Source organism: Cicer arietinum, chromosome 8 (genome assembly GCF_000331145.2).
Source record: "Cicer arietinum cultivar CDC Frontier isolate Library 1 chromosome 8, Cicar.CDCFrontier_v2.0, whole genome shotgun sequence".
NCBI classification, from domain to species: Eukaryota; Viridiplantae; Streptophyta; class Magnoliopsida; order Fabales; family Fabaceae; genus Cicer; species Cicer arietinum.
In genome coordinates, this window is record NC_021167.2 from 22209100 (window position 1) to 22221974 (window position 12875).

General features: G+C 32.0%; 2 protein-coding genes across 2 annotated transcripts; one reads left to right on the plus strand and one right to left on the minus strand.

The window, feature by feature from the left end:
* The first annotated feature begins 1826 nt into the window (after positions 1–1826).
* LOC101504838 (mitochondrial metalloendopeptidase OMA1) lies at positions 1827–4883 on the plus strand. Its single transcript, XM_004506236.4, has 3 exons — positions 1827–3090; positions 3657–3805; positions 4397–4883. The coding sequence occupies exons 1-3, from the start codon at positions 2071–2073 to the stop codon at positions 4644–4646; spliced, it is 1419 nt and encodes a 472-aa protein (XP_004506293.1). The 5' UTR covers positions 1827–2070; the 3' UTR covers positions 4647–4883.
* Positions 4884–6495: 1612 nt separating this feature from the next.
* On the minus strand, positions 6496–11950 carry LOC101504526 (DEAD-box ATP-dependent RNA helicase 7-like). The gene is made up of 14 exons (XM_004506235.4): positions 11370–11950; positions 10369–10503; positions 10141–10281; positions 9888–9999; positions 9133–9203; positions 8882–9036; positions 8676–8787; positions 8421–8522; positions 8261–8321; positions 8004–8172; positions 7828–7924; positions 7623–7717; positions 7229–7362; positions 6496–6993 (listed from the first exon to the last, which is right to left on the minus strand). The coding sequence occupies exons 1-14, from the start codon at positions 11826–11828 to the stop codon at positions 6794–6796; spliced, it is 2043 nt and encodes a 680-aa protein (XP_004506292.1). The 5' UTR covers positions 11829–11950; the 3' UTR covers positions 6496–6793.
* Between the last annotated feature and the right edge of the window lie 925 nt (positions 11951–12875).

Sequence of the window (12875 nt, forward strand, 5' to 3'; positions counted from 1 at the left end):
ACGGTATCATATGTGACCAACTTCGTCTTCAAAGCCTTTATTGCGTCCTCACAATCCCGATTATTTTCTTTATTGTGTTTCAACGTTTTCTTGGATTCATGGGCAAGGAACTGGTAACAACCCAAATGATGCACTCTATCCACATCACTTGTGCGGGGAATTTGACCAACCATTTTTCATAGAAAAGGTTCTCATCCCAAATAAAATGGACAATGTCTCTTTTCTCTTTCCCAAGTGCCAAAATAGAGAACCATTGGGGATCCTCCTCAAGGACGCCACAAATATCCTTTGAATCTGAGGGTGATAGGGGCGGACGGGGAGAGGAGTAGGGAGCCATGGAAGTAGAGTGAGCTTTTGGATGGGAACACTTCTCACGAAAAGCAACGATTTGGGTGGAGGTAGATGCAAGGAGATCTTTGCCATTAGAAAATAAATCATTTTTGCCCCATCTTCAGCAGTCTTTTGCTCTCTGATAACACAACTCTCAATAGTAGTAAGAGGGGTCATCCTGCAGGATTTTGGACAACCAAAAAAGAACAAACAAATTGTTAGTAATACGAGAATCAAAAATAAATTCAAAATTGGGAGGAATGCCAAGAAAGAATATCAATATGATAAGCGAGTATGGACATACGAAGAAGGGAGGCAAATTTGTCTTCCTTATGCTCCACATTCAATAAACCAATTGCACTAACATGGATCACAATGCTCAAAATGGCGATATCATCCAATTCATCTTCTGTTGGGAACAATTGAGAGATACCTATTTTGGAGATCGGATATTTAGTCCAAGAGAGAGGAAATAGCTCATGTTCGTCAGTATCATAAAAGACATGTGTGTAAGTAGGGCGCAGATAGACATAGTAAAAGTCATTTTAAAAATGTTTCCATGATCGAACTCGTGTCCCAATAAGATGATGGTGGGGGGAAGTTACTCATCGGGAGCCAAGTCATAGGATTACTCATTTTGACCTGGAAGAAGTGAAGAAATTTGTAAACAGAGGATCGTACACCAAAACTTTTGCATAAGATTTCAAATGTTTTCACAAAGGCCCACATGTTAGGATGGAGCTGTGAGAGGGACACATTAAGAGTGTCAAGAAGGTCACATTGAAATGTTGAGAATGGAAGCCAAAGTTGGTCAAAGATGCAATTTTATAAGTAAACATAACACACTGAATCTACATTATATGAGGCGCACATAATATATTGTCAAATAGCATGGCAAATGCTTATAACAATATCGAAATTATTTATAATTGGTGTAGTATGACTTGTAACGACAAACATCCTCAACTACCCCCTCAAAACCGTCAAGGGTACGAGGGGTGGAATGGAGTGCGGGTGATCCGAGTGAGCCCTCCTCTTCATCAAAGCCTTGACCTCTGCTCATACTGATCCCTAGAAAAACAATACGGCTTTGATGAAGACGAGGAAAAAGGTATTAGATAATTAAGTCCAAAATGTCATGTTTCCATAAAGCACGAATAAAGAGAGAAAACTTTGAAGACGAGCGAGAATGGGTCGTGCATCCTTTGAGTTCAAGTTATTAACAAGTTTCAGTTAAAGACGAGTCATTCAAAAAAATCCAAGTTCATATTCTAGATTTTGTTATCTTACTTTAGTTATCTTCCAATTGAATTGTAGATTACTATAATTTCATTTCTCTAGGAACCGCCAAATTAATATTTAAAAAAATATATAAATAATTAAAATTAAATTAAAAAATAATATTTATTTTATTAAAGTAACACTTATATATCCTTAACCTCATTGTTAGTCCTTTGTAAAAAACCATCTTCTTTCATTTTCCAGTTTGGTCCGAGACAACCAAAAGTAATATAATATTTTTTTGGTGCAACTATTTTTCTTTTTTATTGTTACATGAAAAAACAAGTTTTTTTTCTTTTTTCTTTCTTCCCACACACGCGTCTTCTTAAACTCTCTCTCTCTCTAGATCTCTCTTTCTCTAGATTCTTCCATTTCTCAACTCTTTCAAATCCTTTCATTCACCAATTTTTCATCTAAACAACAAAATTCCCTTTCTTTTTTCATCTATTTTTGTTTTTAATGCTTGCAATCATGGGTTTGTATAGAAGGGGAAAGATTGTTCTTGATGGTTTTCATTCCTTGGCTTCTAGGGTTTCATCTCAAAATTCAATTTTTCAGCCAAGTTCAAGAATTTTACAATCTGGGTATTTCAATTCATGTTCTAAAGGTGTTAGCTTTAATGGGTTTTCTTCATTTTCTTCAACTTCTAATAGATTAGGTACAAAGGGTTTTGAAATTAACAATAATTTTAGGAGATTTTACTATGTGAATAATGGGTTTTCTTCATTTTCTTCAATTTCTAAGAGATTAGGTAAAAAGGGTTTTGAAATTAACAATAATTTTAGGAGATTTTACTATGTTGATCCTCAAAATGTTCAGCATTTTAGGCCAAGAGGACCAAAACGTTGGTTTCAGAATCCTAGACATGTTTTCATTGTTGTAATGGTTGGTTCAGGTGTTTTTGTAACTGTGTATTTTGGAAACATGGAAACTGTTCCATACACTAAGAGAACTCATTTGATTCTAATGTCGAAAGTTATGGAACGGAAGCTCGGAGAGAGTGAGTTTGAGAAGATGAAGGTAGCTTTTAAGGGTAAGGTGTTGCCTTCAATACACCCTGAGAGTGTGAGAGTGAGGATGATAGCTAACGATATCGTTGACGCCTTGAAGAGAGGGTTGAGTAAGGAGAATGTGTGGAGTGATTTAGGGTATGCTTCGGAGAATACTATGATGGGTGATGAGCATGGGAGGGAGACACTTAGTGCATTGTTTGAGAATGAAGGGAAAATTGAAGGGAATTGGAATCGGGAGGACGAGATTCTTGATGATAAATGGGTTCAGAAGAGTAGGAAAAAGGGTCAGGAACGAGGGTCGCAACCTTATACGTCGCATTTGGATGGATTGAATTGGGAGGTTTTGGTTGTGAATGAGCCTGTTGTTAATGCTTTTTGTTTACCTGGTGGGAAGATAGTTGTGTTTACTGGTTTGCTTGAACATTTTAGAAGTGATTCTGAGATTGCAACTATTATTGGACATGAGGTATTCATCTGATTCGTTTAACTCATGGTTTTTGCATTTGAGGCTTGTTTGTATTGATTTATTTAAACTTATTTATTGACAAACACTTGTGAAACTGTTTGAGAAAACTTATGGAAATCAATGTTGTGAATTGTAGATTGTAGAAAATAGTGGTTTGTTCAAGTTTTTCTATGCTATAGTGCTACAGAGCCGCAACAGCGGCTATTTGACAACACTCTGTACTATTAAATAGCGTATCACAGAACAATAGCGATTTGTTCAAATTCTGCTCTGTTACAATGATATAGCGACTATTTGACAATTGATAGAAAAAGCCTATAGCATATCCATAAGTTGTTTTCAGCTTATTTTCATAAACTCTCTACGACAGTTTATGAAAACAACTTATAGCTTATATGAAAATAAATTACTTTTTTATTTATAGAAATAGCCCATATAAAATCACTTGGAAGTTATATGATTAGTGTTTGTGCTTTAAGCGCTTAATTAAGCTATTTATCCAAACAGAATCTTGATATGTTTAGGAGACCTGAAATCTAACACTTTGCAGCTTGCTTATTAATTAGGTTGGGCATGCAGTGGCCAGACACAGTGCTGAGGGGATGACAAAGAATCTGTGGTTTTTTATTCTTCAGTTGATACTTTATCAATTTGTCACGCCCGATATTGTCAACACAATGTCATCGCTTTTCTTACGGCTACCTTTCTCAAGACGGTAATGCTTCCTTCATTATCTCTCTTTCTAACCAATTGACTTTCTGTTTGTTCCTGAATACGTAGGTAATGTTGGTCAAATATGGGTGTGAGATAGAGTTATTATATTTAAACCTACTCTAGGATATTATAGAATGAGAAACATATTTTATGTTAAATTTGTATATTGTATGATGATGATGAGTCTGATTAAGGGGCATGTGAGATGTACACACTAGGGCATATCTATCTATTTCAAATTCTGCTATGTTACAATGTAATAGCATTACTATTGTCACTAATTGACAACACTTTGTATTAAATAGTCTATTTAAGATCAGTAACAGTTTGTTCAAATTCCGCTACATTGTAGTCTATAGTGCTGCTATAACCACTATTTGACAACACTTGGTTCAATTCGCACAATTGGAATTTGGGAAACGAATTTTGTACAATTGCGATACTTAGAGAATAAAAGTGCAATTAGGTCCATATTTTTATGTTTAAATGTAAAAAATGTGTAATTTTAAGCCTTTTATGATGCTATCTTTATTTATATTTTGTGTGGTTACAATTTTGCGACTTAACCCAATTTATTATTAACAATTTTCAGGATGGAAATAGAAGCCGATTACATCGGGCTTCTATTAGTTGCGTCAGCCGGGTACGATCCCCGGGTGGCGCCTAAAGTATACGAGAAGTTAGGAAAAGTGACGGGCGAATCTATGCTAAGAGATTATCTCTCTACTCATCCATCTGGAAGAAAAAGAGCAGAATTGTTGGCTCAAGCTCAAGTAATGGAAGAAGCTCTTACTATATATAAGAATGTAAGAGCTGGACGTGGGGTTGAAGGATTTCTTTAGAGCAGAATCATCATGCCATCACTTTTTTTTATAAATAAATGTATATTTTGAATACTATCTTCGGTCCTAAATATTAGAGAAAAATGAGTTAATGGATATTGATGTTTTTAGTCTAAATTTTAGATTAAATATATTAACTTTTGTTAACTTAATTTAATTTTCTTTTATATTTATGATCGGATGGAGTAACATAGTACCCTTGGATTTAAATAATATACAAATATGGGATTTTCTCAATTGTACTTTTGTAGAGAATCCCACTATACTTGATTGTGGATGTGGTTTGATATAGTTTAGATATAAAGGAAAATGAAACCTAAGTTTTTTTATTTGGATTTTTTTAACTGTATTTTATGTTCAATTAGAATTCAATTCATTCATGTAAAAAATGGAATTTGTTTTGTTCCGATTTTCATCTTAAAGATAAAATTAGTTAATTATTTTTATACTTAATTTGTAGGTGTATTACTTGTTAGGTTAGTTTCTCTTCTTCAAGTTTGATTTTTTTTTTTCTTTTAATTTTTCCAAGAGCTTTTCTTAACTCATATTAGTTGAGTTGTCCGACTCTTTAATGGCTTATATTTTATTATCGTTTTTTATATATTTTATAAAACTATAAAAAGATTATTTAATTTTAATAATAGTTTTAAATATATAACACTATTTTTTTATTATGTGATTCTTAGGTGATACTTGTAAATTAGATAAAATAATTTTTATATCACTATTATTGTAATTAACTTGATTATTTATTTTATTTATATATTAAAATAATAAAAATAAAGTAAATAAATTTTAAATATTTCAAATTCTAATTTTAACTTTAAATATTTGAATTTATAAATAAAGTTAAAATTAAAATTTTAATAAATCTAAATATTAAAAACAATATTAATATATCAAAAATAAAATTATTAAAAACAAATTAACTAAATAGATTAATTTTTTGCTAATTCCAAATATTTTAATATATAAATATAATAAATTGAATTGATTTTATTATTTTAATTTATATAAAAAATTTAATAATAATTATATATAAAATATTTTATTTTATTCACAAATATTATCTAAATATCATGTAATGAGAGTGTCAAAATCATGAAAAATTGTGAATCAAAAATTATAAGAATTAATTTATAGAGACCAAAAAGTCAATTTTAAAAATGAGTAAACTAACATCTTATTGTAGACCGCTCGAGACATATTTTGAAACAATGGACAGGACCAAGTAGGTTGAGTCAGTGACCCATTGGCTTTGGGCCTTTAAGATCTCATACATTGATTTTGTATAAACAACAATTGGCCTTTATATATTACAAACATATATCACATAATTTATCATAAAATAAATAAAACGAAACTAAAGAAATGTGATCTTAGATAATAATAAAATAATTTATTGAGTTTATGATCCATTAAAATTGTATGTAATTTAACAATATGGTGTAACACTGGTAAAATACTTTAGTCTCTTAATTAATTGGTTGAAGGTTTGAACCTTTACCAACGTGTATGAAAAAACAAATAATAGGAGATGTCAATTAAACACATAATCTTATTATATTTGCAAAAATACTTTTAAAATATGTTCCCAAGGAGAAAAACATGATAATTTCAGTAAAGTATTTATTTGTTTGGTTTAAGTTGATGGTTCAAAATTCTATTAGTTAAAAATCATTTAGGTTATGTTCGAATAGATGAATGAAATAAGAAGGTGGGAACTTTATTTTTATTAAAAGGATGGAATTCAATGGCATGTATTTTATCACATTCCAAATTTCACTTAGTTTAGCTTGGGGAGTAGTAATGCTCAACTATGCAGCAGCAGCAATTGTAACAATGAAAGTTCAGCAAAACATACATAATAAATATATTTTCCATTGTCAATTGTCATTGTCAACAATACACAAAATCATTTTCTTAAAAGAACATAGCAACCTAATTCTTACAATTTCCTGTAAAAATTAAAATTGATATAACATAAATGCTAAATCATAGAGCGAAAAAATAGACACTCGGGTATAGGGTTCAGACATCCATCAAAATTGTAAGGGGGTGGAACAAGGTAGAGCACTAAACTTAATTGGAGGTCAAACGTGACTGAAAAAGCTCTTATTTCAGCATTCTTGTGTAACTGATCTCTTTTACCATTTCCTTCCTCCCCCTCTGCCTCCAAAACTTCTTCCACCACCACCTCTCCCACCAAATCTATATCCACCACCTCTTCCACCAGAAAATCCACGACCACCACCACCGAATCTTCTCCCTCCAGATTCCTCTCTTTGTTGCAAACTTGGCAATTCTTTAACAACCTTTAGGGTTACATTAACCGCATTCTTCTGACCTGGAGAGCCAAAAATTCAAAATAAAGATAACTACATTAGAACAATATGTTGGTATATAAATTGATACACTGGATTTTCAACAAATGCGATTGTAAAAGCTTGAAAACCAGAATAACGCAAATGTTATATATCTTTCATTATAATCTTCATGAATAGCAATAGAAGTTCAATATTATGGACAGCAGAAAAAAATTGATAGCTACAAATTCTAATCAACAAGTAAATAAATATTACCATTAAGATAAATATCCAAGTCCTTGGCCGGTACATCAAAAACAGCACCCTGCCCATCTGCAGTGAGAGCGAGGCCTTGCACTGCATCAACCTTATCCTCAGGAATGAATCTCCTCAGTGTTCCAAATGCAAAGCTGACAACAACCAACATATGCATAAATCAAACAGAACCAAATACAGTAAAAACAACCATGAGATATATAAAACAAAGTTTAGATAACTTTAAAAAAAGTTGACATTCAAAATTGATATATTCAAACCAACAAAGAATATATGATTAAGTTACTAGATACTGATATAAATATGCCCTATATTCAAACCAACAAACAATATATGATCAAAATCCTAGATACTGATATAAGGATGCCCTAGTTAAATAGTGTGAAGTTCTTACGATGGAGTGAACATAGGTTTTCCTCCTTCAAGAAGTAATGTAACATAATTCTCCATTGAAGTAAGAAGTGATCTTTTCTTTATCTCAGTATAACCCTGCAAATAAGTTAGAATATAACCCGACATTATTAAAGATGGAGATCTTGTTACCTAGAGAAAATAAGTTAGAACATAAAACAAAACAAATCGAAGGACATTGGACTTACAACACATTTAGCAAGAGCTTTTGCAAGTAATTCGACAGCTGAAAGACCAGAATTATTCAAAAGATCCTCAGCAGCAGATTTGAAAGCCGGAACAACACTGCATTCATGACCCATGTTAAACAGCGAAAGACAGTGTTAACAGTAACAGATGTTGAAAATAATTCACGAGCATATACCTATCAGACACTTCAGTAATCATTTCAGCAGCTTCACCACCAACAGCTTTGGCAATTTCATCAGGCTGAGGAGCAGATACATGTTCAAATTTGACACCTGCTTCTCTTTCTATTTTAGATATATTCGACCTTCTGGGATCATAAAGCATCACAGCGACTCCAGTATTGCCTAAAAATTTCCAAACCATATATTTAACTCAAAATCATGATAACACAAACATCAAAATCCAACTACAAAGGTCAAATTTCAAATATACCAGCTCTTCCTGTTCTCCCAGATCGATGAATATAAGCTTCTACATCTCGTGGAGGTTCACACTAAAACAAATTCAATTCAGAATATCAGATAAAAGGGTATACAAGGGAATGGTTTATTGGAATATTAGATATATATCTATATAAGAACAAAAGGTGTACCTGAATAATCAACTGAACATCATTAATGTCAAGACCCCTAGCGGCCACATTTGTGGCCACCAATGTCATGAATTTCCCAGACCTAAAACCTTTCAATGTAATCTGTAAGAAACAGGAAACAGTTCAGAAAACACGAGTGAGAATGGAATGCATACACAAACATAAAAGTCAAAAACAATTTCCATACAGACCACACATGAACATCCATTCAATGATGATCACCAGAATTAAATATCATATCAATTCATAGCTCACCTCACGTTGTGATTGCTGAATGTCACCATGGAGAGCTCTTGCACCAGGCAACATTCCAGCAAGCTCAGAAGCAGACTCTTTTTTCTCTGTAAATATAATTGTCCGGCCTCCACTGCAACAGACCACGAGTCAAATTATTAATTTTGAAGATTCTAAACAAGAATCATGTTATGAAGTTTAAGTTACAAAATGAACAATAAAAATACCTGCTATAACAGCGAATAATATCAGGGATAAGTTGTGCCCTTGCAGTACTATTACATGGAAGGATAATGTGCCTAACATTGGTACTAGCCTTCATTTTCTCATTCCCAACAAGATCAGCAGTTTGCTTATCTGCTTTCAGAAATTTTGAAGAAATCTGGAAAAAAAATAGTAAGGGAACAGGTCATATAAATAACAACTAATAAGCACAAACAATGAATTCAGTACAAGAAAGGATCACAGAGGTGCATACTTGCTTAACCCAGCTTGGCAAAGTAGCACTGAAAAGAAGTGTCTGAACTTTAGTAACATCTTGTACCTTACCTGCAAAAAACAAATATGAGCCAATTGTAATGCCCAAAACAAATTGCAACCTAAAAAAAATTACAAACACAACTTGATTGATGCGTAGTAGACAGCACCACACATTAAGACATATGAGGTAATCATTTTTGAGGGATTGTTAAATGGATTCCAAAACATATTTAAGAGGCTCTTGGAATAGCTTACTTTGACTTATCATTAAACAAAAGCACTTTAGTTGATTAACACTTAATTAAACTCTCTATCTACCCAAATGCCACATGGCCTTGATTCAGTTGTAATAAGCTCCAAGATGACATAACTATTTATTCCTTGATTGTAAGGACAACTTATACATAAATCTTACACAACATATAAATAAGTGCTTAATTAACCTTCTACCCAATTGGCCCTTAGTCAATTTAAATTGCAGTATTTCTCCAAGTTATCAGAACCACATTATACGAGGAAAAGAAAAATGATCTAGATGACAATGAGCTACATCTTACTCCAATGTCATAATCAATCATGTATTCCATTAGAGGATTGCAATATTAAATATCACACACAACTCTACTTACTAGCCAAAAAAACAAGATTTTTGAATCTACTTGGTACACTATCACAAATTGCTAACTACTAACAATAACCTTAGATTAGACAAATAATGCCAAATTTAAATTGAGACAAAAACAAACCAAATACCTAGAATGAGTTCAACATCATCAACAAAACCCATCCTCAACATTTCATCTGCCTCATCAAGGACACGGAACTTCAGGTGGCTCAGGTCAATATTGCCCCTCTCTATATGATCCTACAAAAAGAAATCACAAGCAGTAAGTACCCAAAGTCAAGCTTCTATAGGTTACCTTTGCCCACACTAACAATCATGTCCATTAAATAAAAAAGAAGTCACATGTAACCAAACACTAAAATTAAAATAACTAGTAATCACCTTTACACGACCCGGTGTTCCAATAACTATATCAACACCTCTCCTGAGCTTACTCTCTTGCGCACCATATGGAGCTCCACCATATACAGCACAAGCGACCAATCCCAGTGAAGAACCATATACTTCAAAGTCAGCATACACCTAATGCACCGCAAACCACAACATATAAGAATACATAAAATACCAAACTAAGAAACTGAAACACAGGCTCCATTGTAGTATATATACCTGATTGGCCAATTCCCTGGTAGGTAAAAGCACAAGGACACTTGGGACTCTCCCATAGCCAGTCTTTCTAACGGATTTAGCCGGACCATTTGTCAATGACTCTAATATGGGCAACACAAACGCCAGAGTTTTACCCTGCATTTTCCAACAAAAGTCAAAACCATAATAGCAGTACAATTTAATTGCAACAGTATTTTCTCATCCAATCATATCAGAAAATTGCACTAAATCTTTCAAACTCCACAACCATTACTTTTTACATAATTAATCTAATTACCTTTTTCTGGTAATACTTGTAAATGCATTACATATTTGGTTGGATGAAAAGTAGAGGAATCTTTCAATTTCAAGTAAACACTCGGTGGTGAAATTTTAGATTAGTTCTTTCAAAAAATATCATTATTACTAAAATTATAATAAAGCATTATTTTGGTCTTCTATATACAAAAAGTAGCCCATGTACTACCAAAATTCACCGCATCAGTCATCAAAATATTTATTTTCTCCACTAAATTCATCTATCAAAGTTCACCCTTCGGATATTCATTTAGGTTCAAAAAAACAAGTTTCAGTATTATTAATAAATTCCAATTCAACATATAAATATAATAGTCTTTTCAATGGCTCAAAAATTGAACATCTTCCTAAACCAAAATTAAAACAAAATTAGGTTAAAAAACAAATTTTCACCGAATAAATAGGACTGTTTTCAATTGAACATCAAAAATCTAAATTCATCATTCATAAAACCTACAAAACAATCAATTCTTCAAAAATCAAACACTAAAATAATCTATCATCACCATTCACAAACCCTACAAAACATTCAATACTTTAAAAATTAAATTTTTATTATAATTATTATAATCATAAAACTTCATAATTCATAAACCCTACAAAGTATTCAAAACTGCAAAAACTAAATACTTTTTACAACCAAAAAAAAATCACAAACACAAGAAAAACAAAGAAAATCAAGAACAGCGAAAATCACTACTCACCTGACCAGTACGAGCACGACCAACCAAATCAGAACCATCAAGAATGGTATTAAAAGTCATAGCTTGAATCGGAAACAAAGCCTCAATTCCCTTCTCCTTCAACTTCATCTTCAACGGCTCCGAAATTCTAAAATTCGTAACCGCATTCGGGTCATCTTTCTTCACCACAGCAACCTCCTCTTCATCGTCATCATCTTCAACCTTGGCTTTCTTCTTCTTCTTATCTTTCTTCACTTTCACTCTAGAAGATCCATCTTCAGAGCTAGTTTCACTCTTCACTTCCTCTTCAACTTCTTCATCTGAACCTTTCTTCCTCTTCTTCGAACTCTTCTTCGAAACTTCGCTGTTCTCCAAAACAGCGTCGTTTAGAAGCTTCTCCTTCTTCTTCTCCTTCTTCATTGATTTTTGCTTAGGGCTTTCGGTTGAAACGGTGTCGTTAGTGATTGGAAGTGAAGGCATAATGACGGTACCGACAATGGAATAAAACGGTGTGTTTGGTTTGTGTTGTTAGGGTTTTCTTTCTCTCCTGCTTCGGTGGCTGTGAATTTGCACAGCTGAAGCAAGGAGATGTTAAGAGGAAGAATATAGTTGCGGGTTTTACGGTTTTATAGGTTTGGAGATTGGTTTCTGAACGTTGGATATTGAAACCCTATTTTCTTTTAACGGTTGGCCGTTGGATTTATTATTATTTATTTGTTTTTGTTTTAAATAATTTAAAGATCTTTAAAAGATTTTTTAAAAAATTAATTTTTGAATTAATTTTTGTTTAGTATTATAAAAATAATTTTTTTTAATAATTTTTAATTTATTTATACACAATTTTGCATAAGTTATTTTTAAAATTACAAAATTATTATAAAGGACATAAAAAATAATTTTCAAAAAATTATGTTTGTTTGAAAAAACCTTGTTTAAATATATTATTTTTCTAAATATATTTATGTCTTTTTATTCTCTTCTGCATCTTTATCTCTTTTTTTGCTCTCTCCAATTTCTATCAACTATCTTCATCACTCTTTATGATTTCATGTTTTTATCCCAAACAAATCAATTAATTTAGGTTCTTCATTTCATAATTTTTGAATTTTCTTGAAAGATAAACATATAAATAAATCATCACAAAACTATGCAAGTGATAGATTTTGGAGGACGTGTTCTAATCTTAAATATTGGGCTTCTATCATTAAAAAAATACAATTTTAAAAATTATAAAAATAAATTTTAGTTTTTTTATACACATATCAATCTACAATAAGCTCTACACATATCAGTATACATGATGTAAATATATATTATACTCAAATATACATTTTGGCAACACAACAATCACAATTCTAATCAATAAATTCATCAATTAAAGAATCAAGTTTATAGCCACATACACATACACCACAATATTATTTTTTTTCTTATAAATTTTAAATACTTTTGTACATTCAACTATATTTATATGTAAAAGTTTCTCCAAAAATTATAGGCTCACCACAATTTTACTTCTATACTTAT